General features: G+C 37.0%; 1 protein-coding gene across 30 annotated transcripts in view; it reads right to left on the bottom strand.

The window, feature by feature from the left end:
• LOC105492120 (SRY-box transcription factor 5) overlaps nt 1-21,564 on the bottom strand; it is a 1,036,234-nt gene that overhangs the window by 20,638 nt on the left and 994,032 nt on the right. For all 30 annotated transcript variants that reach the window (XM_071070598.1, XM_071070600.1, XM_011759036.3 and 27 more), the window contains one exon: nt 12,359-12,504. In XM_071070598.1, coding sequence (XP_070926699.1) covers nt 12,359-12,504 — 146 coding nt within the window. The remainder of the gene's footprint in view (nt 1-12,358; nt 12,505-21,564) is intronic.

Below are 21,564 nucleotides of genomic sequence, written 5' to 3'. Positions count from 1 at the left end.
TCCCTGAAACTGGGATTCAGCTAAGTGATGAGCTTTGGTCTCTACCAGACAAACATACACAAAGAGATGGGCTGTGGATCAGCTATCATAATGCACATCCCTGAAATAAAGCTCACAAAGCTATAAAACTCATAAAAAGCACATGCATGAAATGACAGAATAGAGTGTGACTGTCAAATGTTGACTCAGTAACAGTTAAACCCCTTCTGGCTGCACTTCTTTATGGTCTCCTACTATATTAATGACATGGGAAGAAAGAAGAAACAAAAAAAGGTTTTTAACCCTCTAATTATGTGAACCTCACAGACCACCAAAGAAGATGAAAGATTATTTATAATGTCAAAATGATTTATCAGTTGGAGATTCTTTTCATCAGCTTAAGTATAAAGAAATAATTCACGTCTACTCTTTAACCTCCCGGTTTCACTCTTGCTTATTAATATCTCAATTTTTAAGAAAATACCATCTACCCACATACTATAACACTGAAAATGGGAGAAAAGGCTTTCTTGTAAGTTATGTATAAATGACATATAAACTATGTATGTGTGCACACAAATACACACTCACACAAATACACACTTTCCTCTAACTCTAACAACAGTACATGTTGAAGAGATCTGTCACTAATTTTACCTCTATTGAGTGTGAATTTATCCATTAGAATATCCATAGAACCTTTGGTATTCTGGAATTTAATAATCCTTGAAGAGAAGAGAATTTTTCTATTCATTTTCTCCATCGAGAATTATAGTGAGATATGAACTAAGGGGATGGAAAGGTCCATATACATCCTCTGGTCTAGTCATCCACAAAATCCACCTGATTTAATTCTGATTTTTTTCCCTTTCTGAATTCCCTTATGAATTAAAACCCATAATTTTGTTCCACAATCTAATTTCCTTTTGTAAAATTTGGTAGCTAGCTTCATGAAAAGTTGCTTGTATAATTCTGACTCAACTTCTCAGCAGGTTAATTTCATCAGGAAATCTGATCATGTGAAATGTATCAGCAGATCAAGATAAGCAGTACTACAAAGTCAAAGATGGTTCAGAAACACATAGTGTAGAAATTTGAGAGTTTTGATCTAGGTGAATAACTTTTCAAGATCTTAAAATGACTTGATAATACTGATGAATCCTTATTAATGATTTTCAAAGAATGATTTTAAAATGGGAGGAATATTTCAAAACTGATGACAAATATCTAATTTTGATTTTTATGAAGAAAGAAAGAAATTTGAAGAAATATGACTTTAGCACCCAATGTATACTCCAGAAAAGATGGGGTTACCTATATAAGATTAGTTCAGAGCTCTTGGTAGAGGCTGTGGTAATGACAGGAAGTTGGTATGGATTCACTAAAATAATGTTATAATGGCCTCATTTTCTTTTTAAATAGGTGTTGGAATGCAGACCAGGGAAACTCAATGACAATAATTGTTTGGACTTAACTCAGTTTAACTCAGTTTTTGAGCATCCTCCTATCTATTAAACCTTGTTGTCATAATGAAGAAATTACACAGGATACTGAAAAAAAGGGTTTGAGTAGAGTAGGAAGAAAAAATCAACAATCATTGTCTTTAAATATCTTAAGAACCTCCGCGCTTAAAAAGAATAAACAGCTATTGTTTGTGAAATAGAGGTAGAGTTTGTCCATATGTAGTTAGGAGATAGAACACTGATCAAAGACTGTAAGTTATCAGGTGAAAGATAATGAACTACTGAAGGAAGAGAGATCTAATAGAGCTGTCTATCCATTGAACGGTCTGTCTCCAGATGGAAGAAATTTCCACCTTCCTAGAGATTTTCAAGTGGTGGACATATGACTACCTGCGTAGCATATTACAGATACTGAAGAGGCAATTCAAGGTTGAATGATAGGCCCTTTTCATTTTCTTTCAAACCTTCAATTCTATGATTTTATGTCCTACTTGACTGAACTCAATATAACAAAACTGTTTTGACATATATCTCACAGAAAACAGGCTTTGATTCTTTTTAAACATGGAGATGTGCAAGGTATTTAAAGACAACTATTGCTGATATTTTCTTTACACTCCACTGAAGTCTCTTTTTCAGGTTCTTGTGTAATTTGTCATATTTTTATACGTTCTCTATTCATAAAAGATAAATTTTCTCAAAAGTCATTAACAAGTTTCAACACTTAAAGCTATGGTTTTGTAATCAGTAATTCCATAATTCTTTTCTTAAATTCAAGGAAGACATTTCAAATTATGAAAAAAACAAAAATCTGATTGCTTTTCGAACATATTTTGTGAAGAGACTATCCAACAGTAATTAGACTTACAAATTCAGGTACCTTGTTAAAGACACACTTAAACATCCCCATTCAACATTACAAATTCAGTCCTTAAAAGAGAAAACCACTGCCACAGGGAGGAAAAAATCCCTATGGCCTGGATGTGTAATGTACAGAAAAGTTACTCAAAAGAATGTATAGGAAACAAAGAATTCACCAAGAACTTTACACAAGAATACTATCACAGTAAAATACCGGCCCTTGCTTCTTCGTCATGATGGTGCTTATGGTGTGTATATGTGGAAGAAGGGAGGCAGGAGGGGAAAAAAATAAAACCTGGGATTTTAAATGTCTTTATATATGGTCAGGCTACAGCCAACATCTAAAGAAAAGGTTGTGTTGTTCTTCCAAACCGTGGCAGACAGACATATTATACATACTGAGTCAAATCAGAAGGGTTAATGTGAGAAAATCAAGAGGCCAACTAAGAAAAATAATAGAATTTGCAACCTACACAGGATGTCCAGTTGGTGGGAGGGCCACACAAATGTAAACACAAAAGTGGAATGTTATCTGATGATAATTATTCTATAAACAATGGGTAACTCAGTTACTGAGCTACAGAAACATATAGGATTACTTTTTTCAAATTTTCTTTTTCATGGAATAAAAGCTATAAAACTGTCAGCATTCTTACAAATGTACCCTCAGTAGCCAGTAGTTACTTCAGTTAAATAAATATAATCAGACCATTTTAAAGAGTCATGACTTGGTTCAGAAATGCTGGATCTGACAATAGAAACAGACATACCAGGGTTATAGTTCTTTTTTCAACTATCCATGGTAGTTTTAAATACAGAGAGAGAAAAATATATATTAGAATAGATATTTTAAATCTCTTTTTAATGAACAGCTGAAACATCATCACTTGTTTTATCAGAGCTGCTAGGAGAAACAAAGTAACTAGGATTGAGTATATTGTTTTTGCTTTCTTGGCTTATTCTCCAGTGATGGGGTTTGGTGCACAGTGAAGACAGGAAGAAGGAGGGAAGGAGTAAAAACAGGAAAAATGAAGATTTGGAAACCAGATGTACGGATTGTGGAGATGGCGATTGCTTAAATGAAATATTTTTGATCAAGTCTCAAAAATGTGCTGAGGACTACACATGACCAATGCTGGGGCACAAGCGAATTGAACAGGAACTGGGTTACTTTCTGGATTTCCCTCTCCATATTCCATTAGAAAAGAGACTGGGCTTTGAGCTGTAAGAGTTCAGTTGAAAGACTGATCTACCCCTTGAATTCCTCTAGTCTTCTCAAATCTCAAGTTTAAAAAGATGTTTTAATCAAAGAATACTGTTCTACTTACACTACAGAGTGAGACCAAAATATGATGGGAAAGCCCTGAGAAAATGTTAAGGTACAAAATAAATATCAATAGCTGTTATACTCCTATGACACAGGCATAAGCAAGTCTTTTTTATTTGTAAAAGAGAAGAGATGTGATTGGAAAGATTCAATGAGACCCTTTAAATAAACGCTACATTCCTCGTATTTTCCTAATAGCTTTAAATCCATACTGGTAAAATAGCTTGCAATAAATATAATAAAGAATCTATCAAGTAAATATATAGGATAACTGCAAAACAAACTTCTCCTTAATTATTTCAGTGTCTTAATGTGTAAGTGTCTTGAGGGCAGCTGTTTGATTTTGAGGAGAAGGAAGGAATCAAGGGGGAAAAGGATGACCTCTCTTTGATAGACCAAGCTTTTATAAAGAGCAATTCTGGCCCAACAACAAAAGTGATTTTTACTTTACTTACTGAAAATTAGAAAATTCAGAAATGTGGAAATACATATGAAAACGTACAACCCCATAACCTTGGCATAACTACTGCTGACATTTTGTGGTATATTCTTTTAGTCTTTTATCTATGCATTATGGAAATAGACTTTAAAAAATATTGACATCATTCTATACATGGTGTTTTCAAACTTATTTTTTCAGGAGTACTATTGTGAGCGTATCCTCGAATCCCTAAACAAATAGACAATTTCAATCATCAGAGAGGCCTGTGGGTGTCTCTCTGAAAGCCCAATTTGGCATGCCCTATGAGTCTCATTTTATTGGACCATCCTACACTAACCCCTCTACCAGAATGATGTAAAGAACACAAGACTCTCTGTTTGAAAACATGCACAGCTTTTCTAGGCTAGAAAATTAAACCATAAAAAGTTTACTGGAAAAAAAAAAACCTTTAAAAAGCTCCTTAAAAACTCACACCATAATTGCTCCCCACCAAGCGTGGGCACTTGCTAGCTGCAAGTAGTGGCACTGTGACAAATGTAGCGAAACTGAAAGCAGGCTATACTAAGAGAAAGAAAAAGTCTTCCACTGGCCATCTGTGAAAATAAGGCATGTGGCCATTAAATGCAGAGGCTGTAAATATACACAAACTCCATGAAGCAAATGGCAAAAAAGGACTAAACTTCAAGCTCAAACAAATCAAAATGTTTAATGCATAGTTACCACTGCTGGACGAAAACAGCTCTGATCTTTGCAGTCTGCAAACTCGGCATGTATTTCAATTAAATACCCCCAAAAAGAAAAGAAATAGAGAGAAAGAAATGAAAAGACACAGAAGAAAACCGTCTAGAACAAAAGGCTACAGACAGCCTATACTCAATTTCTAAAAACAAACAGCCCCTTTAGCTTGCATCGGTCTGTCGAGCATGTCGATTGGAATTATTGAAAGGATGACATATACAGTGATGGATAGTGATGACATAATACCTATTTGCCTTTTTGTCATGGTCTTTCAAAACTGGCTGCTGTGTGCTGATAATATTCACTAAGGGGTTTTCCTCTCCCCTCCTGTCCCATAAGAAGTGTTCCCTAGCTAAGACACTCAGAATTAAGAAGGTTTTATGAATGAAAAACAAAAGGAAAGAAAACCTAAGGATCAAATGCCAACTTGCACATAAAAAGCTGGTCTAGATGTTCTAATAATCAGTTGCCTAGAAAGCCGTTTCCCTTTCATTTTATATACATTTTCAGAGTAGAGAGACTCCAATAATAAGAAGGCAAATATTCAACTTCGGGTTTTGCATATCTTTTAATTAAAGTCACCAAATAAATAATTACATGTAAATGTAGAGATTAAAAAAATAATATATGCTCACTTTAAAAAGAGAAAATACTAATTACTTATGTTATTTTAATTTGTTCTTAGGCAAATTCTAACCAGAGGATTTAACACACTGGGAACGTTTTTCAGAAACACACACACCCCTAGTAAAATCTGCTTTACCACACACTGTTGCAAGGGTCTATCTTACTTTCCTCCAGAAGGATTTACCTAACATGCCTACTTCCTTTATACAATTTTTCTCTAGCTATTGAAATATCTATTTCTAATTTGACTTTTAGAATTCATTTTAGCTAAAGGCAACATTTATAAAACCCATCCGTAAATCATTCATTGAAGCATCTTCCACTACCGGAGAGGCATGGGTTCCTTCATATTCACTTTTTTAAAGCAAAAACCTGTAATGCACAATTCCTCACAGGCCTTCTCCTTATCTCAGGGAAGGAACATGTGTTAGATAATGCTGAACTACATACATTGTGTCAGTTTCCGAAGAGTTAACACTGCTGGCCCCATCCATCAGATGGCCAGCGAAGCATCAGGAAAGAATGATGGATGTAAAATTATTACAGGGCTGCCATCCGATACACTTACTGCCATTTGTAACTAATGCTGGGAATGACACACTTTTTTTCATTATTAAACATCCACATTAAGTCAACATTGGTCACTGTCATTTCATGTTTGGCACTCTTTTAAAGGGAAAGAAGAGGGTTGACAATGGCAGGAAAGAGGTGGGTGTAATGGACGAGTTTCCAAGTGCCAGACAGAAAAAATTAACCTTTGTTTACAATCAGCCTATATAGTCTGTGGTGAGGCTTCTTATGAATATGACTCAGAAAGGGTCAAAAATGAAACTACTGTCATTATTGAGTCAATTCTTAATTAAAATATACACGTTATTTACCAAATTTCCACCTTATTTGACAGAAAATTACAAAGAATTTTCACTACAGCTCAGCAGAAAAAGTAAGACATTTTTCCAGCTATGATTTACAATGATAGATGAATTCATAGCATGCATTATATGTTTATATTCCAGGTACACTGTAGGCAATTAATGTTCAGTGAATACTCTTCCTTAAGAAATATATGCACACACATGCATGCTTATTTTTGTGAGTGACATCTGTTTTACATAAGAAAAGCAATACAGAAGTTAGTCTTAACAATGTATATGGCGTGTATGTGAATATACTTTTATAGATTTAACCTGTCATCAAGCAAAGTCTTCTTGTGCACATGCTTGTGTGTCATTTAATTCTTTGTGAACCCCAGACAAGGTGTAAGAACCCTGGACACGGTCCAGGCACATTGGCTCACGCCTGTCATCCCAGTGCTTTGGGAGGTCAAGGTGGGCAGATCATGAGGTCAGGAGATTGAGAGCATCCTGGCTACCATGGTGAAACCCTGCCTCTACTAATAATACAAAAAATTAGCCAGGCGTGGTGGCACACACCTGTAGTCCCAGCTACTCAGGAGGCTGAGGCAGAAGAATCCCTTGAACCCTGGAGGCAGAGCATGATGCCAGGATCGTGCCATTGCACTCCAGCCTGGGTGACAGAGCGAGACTTCGCCTCGGGAAAAAAAAAAAAGAAAAGAAAAGAAAAGGGAAAGACCCTGGACATGTAATAGTGGAAGAGCAAAAGACAGATAGATGGCAACAATTATAAAACAAACAAAACCAACCAGTTTCATGAAGGAAATATTTGAGAGCTTTGATATCATGTTTATAATACGCCTGTGACTGACAATCGCCTTTTCATACCCAACAGCCATTGTCCTTCTTTTCTTCCCAGCTAATATTACCTTCGATCTGAAGATAATCCCTTGATCTCAGAGAAGATAGGATTAGCTCTCTACTTTAGTGGTAAAAAATAATTCATGATCAATTTAAAGCAGTCTCTTTTCCTTTGGCCAGTAATGGTCTTAAAGATGTTCACATGACCCAGTTCTAGCCAATGAGATGTGTGTGGAAGTCAGCTTGAGAAGAGGAATGAAATACCCCCGTATGAATGAAGACTGAAGTTAGCAAAGAGAAAATGACTTCTCCTTCCTGAATCTGCCTGCCTTCATGCGGATGGGATAGCTGCAGGTGCGGCAACCATTTTGTGACCCAAAGGGAATAGACAAGAGAATCACAGATTTCAACTCCGATATCAAGTTGATGAACTAATGCCACCAAACTCCTACTCCTGAACTTCATTATGTGATAAAAATGAATCACTATTTTTTAAAATTTTTTAATTTTTTTGGAACGGACTTTCACTCTTGTTGCCCAGGCTGGAGTGCAGTGGCGCCATCTTGGCTCACCACAACCTCCGTCTCCCAGGTTCAAGTGATTCTCCTGCCTCAGCCTCTTGAGTAGCTTAGCTGGGATTACAGGCAAGCGCCACTATGCCTTGTTAATTTTGTATTTTTTAGTAGAGACAGGGTTTCACCATGTTGGTCAGGCTGGTCTCTAACTCACAACCTCAGGTGATCCGCCTGTCTCGGCCTCCCAAAGTGCTGGGATGACAGGCGTGAGTCACCATGCCTGGCCATGAATCACTATTTAAGCTACCATATTCAGGTTTCCTGATACATGTAGTGAAACTCATTCCTAACAGCTATGACAGTATAGGTACAGTCTTCCCAGGATAACTATATTTGGAGTGAGTGACACAAACAGAAAAGCTTCTGGTCTATTTCTTATTTCAACTGAGTGCACTGGTTCTCTATTGTATTAACACTGTGTCGTGGGATCAGGACAACAAAAACGGAGCTTTTTATAATCTCTTATTAATATGGATACTTTCAAACACAAGCTCAAGAACCTGTACTTGACTCTGTGAACAAAATTGTGCCATCTAGGTGGTAATGAAGCAAAGTGTGTTTTTTACAAAACAAAATATGAGAGGCTTCTTTCTGTTCCTTCATACCTGAGAAGCTCACCTTTTCACCCACAACACTAATCTGCAACAAAGCCATGTGGCAAAAGATAATATTATTTGAATATACAATCAGTCTACAATTAACCAGAGATGACAATTATAAATAATACTGTGTCCCACAGTTTCCAAGAAACCTGACACACACAGTTCTTGGGTATGCTGAAACACTTCCAAGAAACGTAAAGAAATTAAAAAAAGTCTCTTAGAAGTCTTCCATTAAAATGTGTTTCAGTAAAAATGACTTTCATGATGTGTTTTGGTACATATCACTGAGAAATCATCGGTCCCTATCTTCACACCTCTAATTGTTTTCACTGTCCAATTACAGCTTTTCAGAATTAAGACCTTCTAGCTGGGATAACCACGTGGCTGGCTATTTGAGATATGAAGAAAAGTTAATGTGTATAAGGCTGTGTACCCAAGAAAACAGATCTCCACCACAAGATTTCAATCATCTGGAGCTCAGGTCATGATATCTTTTAGGTTGATGTAAAGCACCAGGCTGAACTTCTTTTCTTTTTTTCCTTTCTCCCAGTTCCTTTCCTTCTTTCTTTCTGCTTTGTCTCCCTCAATCCTTACCTTACACGTATTTTCTGGGTTTAGGGAGTTAGGAGTATTATTATTATTATTATTAGTAGTAGTAGTAGTATTATTTGAGATGGAGTCTCGCCCTGTTGCCAAGGTTGGAGTGCAATGGTGCAATCTTGGCTCACTGCAACCTCCGCCTCCCAGGTTGAAGCAGTTCTCCTGCCTCAGCCTCCTGAGTAGCTGGGATTATAGGCATGCACCACCATGCCCGGGTAATTTTTTTGTATCTTTAGTACAGATAGGGTTTCACCATATTGGCCAGGCTGGTTTCGAGCTCCTGACCTCATGATCCACCCGCCTCGGCCACCCAAAGTGCTGGGATTACAGGCGTGAGTCACCGCGCCTGGCTGGCAGTATTCCTTTAGACAGAAAAAAATGCCCTTATTTTGGGATTCAAGTGATATAAGATGATAGTGCAAAATGTAAGAGGAATTTAGCATATATTTTTTACGTCTTTCACTAAACACTATGGCAAAACTTCAAACCAATTACTAATCCACATATTTATTGGCCATAGATAATACTGAGTGATTATAAAAGTCTAATAAAAAGATAAGTATTAGAAAAATAACACAATATGCATAAATACATGGTTAATGTGAGAGAGAACATCTACCTTTGTCAACTCAAGTATATAACTGATTTGATATGGTAAGCAATATGGGGTCTTTATTCAATTCCTATGGGTGGGCTCACACACATAAATATGTAATGAGTAACAGTCAAATAATAATTTGATCCAAACTGTAAGCTCTATAAAGGCAGAACTCATATTTTCTGGTTTAATACAATACCTCCAGTACATACCACAGTCTCTAATACATAGCATGTGCTAATGTTGAATAATTACTAATTAAAAGATATAAGTGTGACATTATTATCTCATTTTCATGACTTACACAGACACAGATTGATCATTAATATTCTAGAAATGACACCCAAGTTATCTCAACGGGAAAAGTCAACCACAAACTAGAGTAATACCTGCTTCAAAGAGTTTCAATAATCTCAATTTCATTTTCAGGTGTCAGGGTAACATAAGGGATGAGATAATTCAGATCCTTTGATGGAGAAGGTTTCCTTTTATATTACAAGAGTTTGTCATACTATTATAATAATGAAACGACTTCATTTCCGGAACTTAAGTTTCTCACTTAAAAACTCATAAATTGTAAGACTATAGTTCAAGATGTAACTCAACTGCGTTGAAAAGACATGATGAAGAGATTCAGGAATGAAGATCTTCTTGAGAACGGAGACATCTTAACTGTCCCACAGGTTTTGGCAGCTATTCTTTCAAAAACAGATTTTTAAAAAGTTGTTATCACAGTACGAAACAGAAAGGAAAATGGAAGCAGTAGTTATCAACGGAGGCAACTCTCACTCCTGCAACCCAAGCAGGAGGTGCTAATCAGAGAAATAAAGTATGACTGTGGAGATGGAACGAGAAGTGGCAATAAGGTCGCCTAACAATGGACAAGTATGGAATAAAGTGAATGCAGATGGTTCCACTCCTGTTACTTAATCAAAAGGCTGTGCAGAGTCACTGGAGCCAGCATAAAGTCATGTGTTAGAACAACAGCTGATCTGTATTAGAGAAGATTAACTCACAGTGCCATGGTGGAGGGCCTAGGATTATTTTATGTACTTCCATTGCCTTACAAGCCGTCAGCACAATTATTGCCCTCCAATGTGAATGACTGATCTGTAACCACAGCTAAACAGCACGCTGCTTAGGGGCCTAGGAGCTTCATGAAGATGAATTTCCATACCATCAAAGTACTTTTAATGGGCTCCCTGATTCAACCACAAGGCCTGCTTTGCAAGTATATAGAACTCAGGATGAAGGCTTCCTGTCCAAAAGGATTTGGTCGGTTGTCACTTGACAATTCCCAGCCAGCACTGGAGAAGAGAAGGGGGAGATAGGTAGAGTTGTCTCTGCTTTGGAGGATTTAAAAAAAAAAAAGGGTACAGATGCTTGCTGAATGCAACCAACTGCTGTATCCACAGCTGAATTCAATGCGCTTAACAAATAACGGCAATTTAGCTATGCTTGCGAGGAATAGCTTGAGTCACTTTGCATTAGCATCTGGCTGAGTGTTAAACTCATTTCTACGTGGGGAGCAGAGAAAAGGAATTTCTGTTCAAGCATCCTTTCAAGAATGTTTAAATATTTGAATATAAATTCCTTTATGCTTGCTATCATTCCTTCTTTAGAACTGTCACGTTGCTTTCCCCCTTCCTTTTGGTGCTTAGCTATAAAAATGTGCCCTTCTCAGGACACCAATGTCATACGTCTTATGTTGTAAGACTGCAAGGGATGTATACTGATCTATCCTTTGCTCTCCCCTCTGGACACACAATAGAATTGAAATCATTTCTCCATCCTTAATTTTTACCATATTAGGACCAGGGAAAGAGCAGTTGTGACAGGATCACCCATACATTTCACCTTCACTATGCAGATTGCCAGCTTCTTAGTGATTATACATCAAACTCCACATAAAACCTGGGAAACTAGAAAGCTATCCAAATTAGCAATCTGCTCATTCTGGACAATTCTGTTTGACTCATAAGCTTCCTATTATGATTAACTTTCCAGTTATTGCTAAGTAGCTGATCATTTTTTCTCTTCTCTACTGGATCCATTTATCTAGAGGATTCTGTAAAGAGGACTGGGTAACATTTTAAAATTTCAATTTAAAACATATCAAATATTCCAAAAGTACATAATTCTGAGGATTTTACAACTTATAATATTTTTCTATAAATTTCAACTTATAATATTTTTCTAAATAAAACACCATGTATGCTTAGACAAAAGGGCTTGAAATCATTGTCTCTCAAATTCAGAAGTTTCACTGGCCTTATTTATAATACAAATAATGTCAAAGTTTTTAATAAGTACATTTTGTTTTATAATAAAGTCAAAATTTCCAGTCATGAACTCATCTAACACTTGACAGTGCTTTATGCTGGAAACATATTATGACAAGCTCAGGATCCTAAATACTTAGAATATGAGCATGGATATCATCCAAGCTTATGCTGATTAAGGAAGATTCAGCATTTCAAATCCAGCTCATCCCCAAATACAAGTTAAGCATCTCTGAAAAGCAAAACTTTTAGTCAGACTCAGATATTTCAAATGCCATTTTGTTTTAATACAAGCTGGTGGCGTAAAAGGGGATATTCATTGTCCATAAGGTTTGGAGATGGATCAAGAGAATTATAACTCTTTCTATTTCCAGATGGTTTTGTTTAGGAAGGTGATAAGGCCGTCTATATTAATGGAGGGAGAAAAGGGACAGAGAATCATTCTGAGGATGATAAGAAGATGGAAATATATATATATATATATATTTTTAAAAGCATCAGGCGATTTAATTAAGTATTTCTAGAAAGTAAGTTATGTTATGAACTGACCTTTTCTGTCCGGCAGTTATTGAGACCCAGACTGTTCACAACAGCCACCTTCCCATCAAGCACCTGTTGTTCCCGTCGAAGTTGCTCCTTCATTTGCCGAGCTTCTTGGATTGCCTTGGTGACAGCATCATGGTCATTTAAGTAACCTGAACATGAGACAGATCAAAGGATATCTTTTGTATAAATGCATGTCTAGGCTAGCCTGTAACCATAAAAATCACTTCTTTTCTTGGTAACAGCTAGTGTCCGGCCTATAATGATTTCTCCATGGGATTTATCTAAAATGAATGAATGAATAATTGACAATGACTGATTCATATAGTCATACATAAACATGTTTCCAATATGTTCAAATATCTGTAATAAAAATATAATACCTAAGTGAAATATGGTTGTTTCCAACTATTTCGAAAGAAGTTGAAGATGTATTTTTTAAGTAAATGCTTTAGTTATTATTCGAATATTATTTTGTAGTGCAAATACAAAACCCACTTTTAATTTTTTTTTTGCAAGGAACTTTTGAATTTTAGCACAGGATTTAGGTATTCATAATTATAACTATGATTATTGAGTCTCTCCTAGTATTAGAAAGGCCACTTAAGACGGTCTGTATAGCACTATTAGGTTTGTTATATACAGAAGAAATAAATCATTACTAACCGACTGAAGAGCATTTTCTTCCTAAGAATCCATTAATGGTGAAATAAACCACAGGTGGCAGTGGTTTGCTATGGATGCATACTTGTAATAGTTAGGCTAAATTTCAAGTACAGAATGTAACCAAGCACCTGTAATTGTTTGATAAGAAATTGTGGCTACTCTTAACTATAGTCACACTTAATTCACACTCTTAATAAGATGGCCAAACGATCAGCTTATGCATGCAACTCCACAGTCCATGGTTAGTAATATACACTACCAAAATATTGCTTTTATAGAATAACAGATGTAACAACCAAAACTAATTTTTATTTAATTTTATTTTTAACACTGATCATTTATTTATTTGATGCATATTAGTATGATGATCTGCATTATATTAGAATAGAATACTGACGGAAAAAGATTGTTTTGCAAGTATTTAAAGAAAAGCTGATATCTCATCTTCCTCTCTCCCTATCTTTTAACTAGGGCATAAAATGGCATAAAATGAATCTGTAATATGAAATTGCCCAGAAAAGGGACTTGTTTGTGACACGAGGCTAAATCTAACCAGATCCATTGGTGAATTGTGACAGATGGAGGGACTGTGAGACAGAAGGCAGGCACTAATCACACATAAAATGACCGGCTTGCCTCAACATGTTCCATGGATTCCAGCAAACTTTACACCCTAATCCATTTTTAGAACAAAAAACATCTGGGCCATAAATCCTCTAATCTGCCAAAACACGCTATTAAATCCCATGATTTGTTGAAAAACACTAAGATTAAAGAAAGGAAATATAAAATGGCTAACTGCCGTGTTAGGAAAGTGTTATTAATACTCTTTGTCTCAATTATGAATGTTCTGGTACTAAGAGCCTTGTCTAATCATGTCAGATTACACATCCTTGTTGTATTGCTAGACTCTTCTATCTGATCTGCTGATTGCCAAAAAACAGAATATTTTCTTGCTGCTTAAACGTTTCTATTGAAGAAACTGATGTCAGAAACTGATGCAGTACTTCAGTGCTGGCAGGTTTCTAAATGATCCATGCCTTTCCCCCTGTTACTATGCGCAGAGTAGACCTGGTCCTCTGATCTCCTTGAGGCAGAAAGAAAAGTTCCAGTGTAGGCGATAGAAAAGGGAAGCTTGAGAGTGATTATATATTTTGCCTTTCAGAGCTAAATTCATTGGAACTTATTCAAAGAACAAAACATCTCTGCTCATTATAAACACAACAGTGAATTGAAAACAACTCTAAACCTAGAACAGATCTTCAGGGCTAATATTTACTGTAAAAGATGGTTGTATTTTATTATCCTCAACATCCTAATTTGGATCTCCTGTACATCATTCTTAATGTATAATTCTTGAACTTGTTCGTGAACAATATTACTCTAGATAGAAGTACAACTCTTACATGACCGTGACGGTCTTGGTATATGTTCATTTAGTAAAATCTTAAGAGGATCAGTCTGATTTTCCTATGCTCTAACCCCTGTTTATACGCAACCTGGCATCATACATTTTTGTAGTCTATTTAGCTTCTATGTAGTCTAATTAGCTTCTCCAGAACACAAATATATTTGAAATGGCTTGGCACATGGCACTGAATAAAAGCATGAATTCTTTATGCTTTTTAGGGACTGCCAAGATAACATTGTGTAGGAAAAATGATTAATATAGATGCAAGAGGAATGTAAATTATTATGAGGGGGAGTAACTGACAGACCTATGTTCTGTAATGGTTATTTCCAATTTGAGATGTGTGTTTCTGTGCAGGTAGAAATAACTGTTCACTTTAAAATAAACATTCTTGCTTTTAGAGACTCTTGAGTTTTAGTTATAATGCTATATGAAATGTTAACATTTGTCTGCTATGTTAAATCATAAAGCCATTTATATATGACAACATTCAATCTTAATAGGATTGTTTGCTGGTTCTTTACAGTTTGTTCTCCTCATAGTCACCAAATCCTTAACCCTGCTGACTCCGTCTCTCTCAGCAAATGGCCTTGCCTCTGATTTTGCAAAAAGCAGTAAGACTGAACTCTCACTTTCCTGAGCCTACCCACACTCTTAGCTTCTGCTGCCTTCAAATTTATGTCCATTTATGCCTAGTTTGCTCCTCCTGTTTCAATAAAAATGGTCCCTTTGCTTTCAATCAAGGCAAATCTCCTAATAAGAGTTCTAGATTTCTATACTTCTTCATTGATTATTCTGTTTCTCATTTGTATCATCTATCTACTTGTCTCTACCCTCTCTACCACCTCAACCTGTAGATACTTAAGGTTCTCTTTTCTCCTAAAACAAGCAAATAAAGTGTCTTCTTTAACTTTGTTTTGCCCTCTCTTTCCAACACTGTTTCTCTTTTTATCTTTGAAGTCAAGCCTCTCAAAGATGCATTATCTCATAATCTCCCATTCCCTCCCTACTGTCCAGTTCTCACTGCAATCTTGTTTCTGTTGGTATTGGTCTTTAGTTGTCGAATAAATCCAAAGGACATTTTCCATTTCTTGAGAGGGATGACAGCATTGACCATCCTCTCCTTATTGAATCTCAGTTTAGCATTGTTCCTTTTTCCTCACTGCCTCTCCTCTGTGTTTGTATCCCTGCCTGGGACCCTTCCTTCACCTAATCCTTAGATTTTGATTCAAGATTCCAATTATTAGAAAAAGCCTGTGTTCTGGAGCTGGGCAAGCCTAAATTAAAATCCTAGCTTTGACACTTACTAGCTATATAAATTATATAAGTTGTTTTACTTTTCTACGTTGCAAGTAACTTATGAGTAACTTCTCATAAGTTAAATAGGGATAACACTCACTAGATAACAGAAATGTCAAGATTAAGTGAGGTAATATAGTCTTTCATCATAATAAATGGTCAATGAAAGTTATTCAGTAACTGTCACTTTATAAAATGGCATAGTAAAATAAGTAGAATTTGGAAATTGGATTCAACTGGATCTGGGATTTCCAGTTCTTGGTAAGTGTGATATTTGACAAATTTTAATGCTCAATCTAAGTTTTCACTTCCCTTAACTACAAAATGAAGGTAAAGTTGATGGAAGAATTAGACGAAATAACACATGTGAAGGAGGAAATAGCACGTGGTATCTACAGAGGCAGGAAAAGATATTAGACTCCTTTCTTTACTCTTCACACTTTCATTTTCCCTATACGTTCACCCTTAGCACTCCTGTTAACATGGCTTTGACTATTATGATGCAATCTGTGAGGGGATGTCATTCCTTGGCTGGCACAGAGGTTCAATTAAATGGGCATCAGACCATAAAGGCCAAAGAGACACATAATGGCTATCTGATAGATACATTTTATTCTGCCTTCATTATAGATTCAAGCAACAGTTGCATCTAAAGTCAGGATCAGATGGGAGGGCATGTGTATAGGAGAGGTTTGGTGAACCTCAGTCTTAAGAGGAAAATGAGATGGCAAAGGTCAATATAACTTCCAGTTAACATCTCAAATGAGATTTGGAAAATGTGGGTTAGAGTAAGAAATTTGTGAGATTCTGTAACTTTGTTAAATTCACTATAATTTTATTTATTTATTTATTTATTTAGTTTTGAAACAAGGTCTCACCTAGGCTGGAGTGCAGTGGCATGATCATAGCTCACTGCAAACTTGAACTTCTGGGCTCAAGCAATCCACCTGCCTCAACCTCCTGAGTAGCTGGGACTATGGGCACTACTACCCCCAGTTACTTTTTAAGTTTTTGTAGAGATGGAGTCTTGCTATGTTGCCCAGGCTGGGCTAGAACTCCTGGATTCACACTATTCTCCCGCTTTGGCCTCCCAAAGTGCTAGGATTACAGGCGTGAGCCACCATGCCTGGCCTACAATTCGATGTTTTATGCTTCGGTGTTTCTTCTTAACCATTACCAAAAATATTCTCAAAATTTTTGCTTTTCTTAACTCAAAAGGCCCCTTATATATTTTTTCAGAGGCAGAAAAGAAGGGACAAACTAGAAAGTCTAATTTGTGAGGAGATCAACTCTAAAAGGAAAGAATTAGTAATGGCTGCTGTACAAGGAAAGAAAATAAAATACAAAACCACTTGTAATGGGTTGAATTTTGTCTGCCCAACAGATATATCCAACTCCTAAACTTCATTATCTGTGACTCTGGCCTCTCTTGAAAACAAGGTCTTCGAAGATGTCATTAAGGATCTCGAGGTGAGATCACCCTGAAATTAGGGTTGGCCCTAAATCCAATAACCGGTGTCCTTAAAAGAGGAGAGAGATTTGACCCATAGAAATAGGGGAGAAAGCCAAGTGAATAGGCAGGCAGAGATTGGAGTTATGCATCTATGAGCCAGGACTGTCTGCAGCATGGAGGCATGGAACAGATTCCCATTCAAAGCTTCCAGAAGGAACGAACCCTGCTCACACCTTGATTTCAGATTTCTAGCCCCCAGAATAGCAAGAGAATAAACTTCTGTTTCAACCCACCCAGTTTACAGTAATTTGTAATGGCAGCTCTAGGAAACCAATATGCCACCCTTGGTCTTTACTATGTCTCTAACAATTGAGAAGTGATCCCAAGAACTGTAAAATAACTACTGCTTGCCTCAAACCCTTCCAGATTGCCAGATACATGTATCTGTTTATTGACTAAGCTTCTCTACTTGAATGTCCCATAAGTACCTGAAATACAGCTGTCTGGTAAACAATTCATCATCTTTCCACGGCCTCAATCACTGCTTTCTATATTCCATAGACCTTGTCAGCTGCCCTTCCAATCCTTGGGAATAATTTAAGGTCTCTCCTCTACCCTCTAAAGATACAAGGCAAGGAAGCCCTGACAGTTGCACTTCTTCCTCAGCTCTCAAATTTGCTTCTCCATCCTCTGTTTTCATGAAAGCCACCTGATATCCCACTGTGCCTTAGACTCCTAACTGGTTTTCCTGTCTTTAGGCTTGCACTCTTTGAATTTTTGTCTACTCTCTTTCTAGATAAAGCATTTCAAAATATTGAAAAAAAAAAAAATGCCGGGTATGGTGGCACATGCCTCTAATCCCAGCACTTTGGGAGGCTGAGGCGCGTAGATCATTTGACCTCAGGATTTCGAAATCAGCCTGGGCAACATGGTGAAATTCCATCTCTACAAAAAACACAAAAAATTAGTGGAGCTTGGTGGTGCTTGCCTGTAGTCCCAGCTACTTGGGGGCTGAGGCAGAGAACTGCTTGAGCCTGGGAGGTAGAGGCTTCAGTGAGCCATGTTCACCTGCCACTGCACTTCAGCGTGGGTGACAAAGCAAGAATCTGTCTAAAGATAAAAATAGAAATATCTATTTATTTATCTATCTATGTGTATTAAAAAAAAAAATCGATGTCAAAATCCCTTATTACAAACTCTCCTCTGGTACCCTAGTGCTTCCAAAAACATTTCATAAAATAATGATCTGTAATAGCCCATGAAAAAATATTTCCAGCCGGGCGTGGTGGCTCACACCAGTAATCCCAGCACTTTGGGAGGCCAAGGCGGGCAGATCATGAGGTCAGGAGATCGAGACCATTCTGGCTAACACGGTGAAAACCCATCTCTACTAAAAAATACAAAAAATTAGCCGGGTGTGGTGGCGGGTGCCTGTAGTCCCAGCTAATTGGGAGGCTGAGGCGGGAGAATGGCGTGAACCCGGGAGGCGGAGCTTGCAGTGAGCTGAGATCACACCACTGCACTCCAGCTTGGGAGACAGAGAAAGACTCCGTCTCAAAAAAAAAAAAAAAAAGAAAAAATAATTCCATGTACAAGTAAGTGCAGGAAATACAAAATTAAAGTTAAAAAGGTTTAATTGCATGAATTTTTAAAATCCTGAATATGTGAATGTGCATTGTGAATCTTCAAGAGATCACAGTGTACAGCTTTTACTGGAACTTTTAAAACTCTTTCATGTTCCCGGAAAATCGTCATTCTGAGATAAGTCCCAAACTCTTTCACAAGGCCTAAGAATCTCCTCATGATATCAACTCTGCTTGTCTTTCCTGTGTCCCCTCTTGCCAGTCTCTCATGAGTCCCATGTTTAAGCTGTACACGACATTCTCCCTTTTCCAAGGACAGGCCTTCATCCTTTCACTTCACACGCCTGTATCTCAAGTTTTTCTCTTTTGCTGAAAGGCTCTTTCTGGTGTGTGTGTGTGTGTGTGAATTTATTCAAACATCACCCCTTCTGTGGGAACTTCTCTCACATACCCTAGACATGTTCTTGGACAAGATTAGTGCTTCCCACACGTGTTCCTTCAAAACCTTGTGAATGTTTTTATTGTCATATTGTCTTGCATTTGTCTTTCATAGTGGTCTATGGACTACTTGGCATTTTTTAGTTCAATCTATTATTCCTTTGGCCCAGGGCAGGATCTGTTGAAGAAACAAATGCATATTCTAAGTTGAAAGTATCTGCCTTGATAATTCCAAGTCTATTGATCATTTCTGTCTTCTTATCAATAGAAGCCTGGACCATATGGTACAGATTTATTAAAATTCATGGATTTAACAGATGATATTAATGCAACACAAATTCTTATTTACTACATATTTATTTTATATAGGACTTTTCAGTTGTAAGTAAAAGTAATGGCATATGTGTTTCCAGTGGTTTTCAACAAATATATATTTTCCCTATTTTTGTGGTTGTTGATCAGCATTACATTTTTGACACTCAGATAAATAGACAATTTTTTATCTGTGAAAGCTCACAGGAATTAGATAATACATGTGAAAGCAGTTTGCAAACTGTAAAGTGTTATGCAAATATTAATTGCCAGATGTCTTTGAATGATATCTCCAACTTCCTGATAATCCAATGGCTTTCCATGAATCACAATATTCTTTTACATTCTTTCAATCACTTTCCCGCAAACAAGGTTTTTCTCATTAAAATCCTTGTATAAATTTTGCTTATTAAAAACCAGCCGGGCATAATGACTCATGCCTGTAATCCCAGCACTTTGGGAGGCTGATGTGGGCGGATCCCTTGAGTCCAGGAGTACGAGGCCAGACTGGACAACATGGGGAAATCCATCTCTAAAAAAATACAAAAATTGGCCAGGCGCGGTGGCTCACACCTGTAATCCCAGCACTTTGAGAGGCCGAGGTGGGTGGATCATGAGGTCAGGAGATCGAGACCATCCTGGCTAACATGGTGAAGCCCTGTCTCTACTAAAAATACAAAAAATTAGCTGGGCGTGGTGGTGGGTGCCTATAGTACCAGCTAATCCGGAGGCTGAGGCAGGAGAATGGCGTGAACCCAGGAGATGGAGCTTGCAGTGAGCCAAGATTGCACCATTGCACTCCAGCCTGGGTGACACAGCGAGACTCTGTCTCTCTCTCTTTCTATATATATATATATTTTTTTTTCATATTTTTGAATTTTTGGTGGTACATGCCTGTAGTCCTAGCTACTTGGGAGGCTCAGGTGGGAGGATCATTTGAGTCCAGGAGGTGGAGGTTGCAGTGAGCCAATATTGCATCACCACACTCTAGCCTGGGCAATAGACAGAGTAAGTTCCTGTCTCAAATAATAATAATAATAATAATAATAATAATAATAATAAAATAAAAATGTAAACTAACAAACTTTCAAAATAATATCCTCCTTCAAGTCATCATATATTAAACTGGATGCTGTACAAATCAAGTAGCCAATTAATGGACTTGGAAATATTGCCCTTTGTTTTACTGGGTCAATGTGCATTTACATTTGCTCAGGTATAGTTAGTTTTCAAGCGTTAATGCCTCTGAGGAAGGAAGGCTAAGAACAGTACATTCCAATACGTTCCAAAGATATGCTAGGAAAAAGACTGTAGGCACCGAAAGTCTCAGTCCAAGGCTGTTGTCTGCTTACCCTCCAGACTAAGCAAAACGTATGGCAAAGAGAGAGTATTTAAATCTCATTTGTTACATGTATGAGTGAAATGATAAATGACCCAAAAGAGCATCTAATGTATAGTGGCTACCAAAAGGCAACAACTAAAAAGAATGAATGCCAACTAATAAATTATGGCTCTAAGGCTCCAAAATCCATTAGCTCTAAGTCTGGATAAGTTACTAGATTTTTATGTACATTTATTTCCTTAAAATTAAAGCTGAGGTAATAAATATAGAATCATAGAATTGTCTACGTTCTGACAAAAAGTTAACTTCAAATCCCTAGGTAGACACATAGGCTCTTTAGGTCTGTGTTCCCTATCTGCTAAATAACAAGCTTTGACTAGATTATATGGATATCTACTCCATCTAGTTAAGGGTCTATAATTGTAGAACAGCTGCAGTGAGAAAATAGATGAAAAAAATGCTTTGAAAAAAAACTTAAAAGTGTTATACATATGTTCGATATAGGTGGAAAAAGCCAATAAGGGAAAGATAACATCTGGTCAAAAGATTCTAAAATTATCCATCATTCTTCTGAACTATTCATGCCTTTTAAGGATCTCCTTTCTTTGGAGCTGCCTATCATTTGCGTACCATATCAAAAGCATTCTTATAGAATACACTGTAATATTGGTCACCAACCTCAAAAAGTCACTTTCTATATTTGTAGCT

Source organism: Macaca nemestrina, chromosome 10 (assembly GCF_043159975.1).
Source record: "Macaca nemestrina isolate mMacNem1 chromosome 10, mMacNem.hap1, whole genome shotgun sequence".
In the NCBI taxonomy this organism is placed as follows: Eukaryota; Metazoa; Chordata; class Mammalia; order Primates; family Cercopithecidae; genus Macaca; species Macaca nemestrina.
The sequence above is the reverse complement of the archived record's forward strand: the minus strand, read 5'-3'. Positions and strand labels throughout refer to the sequence as shown.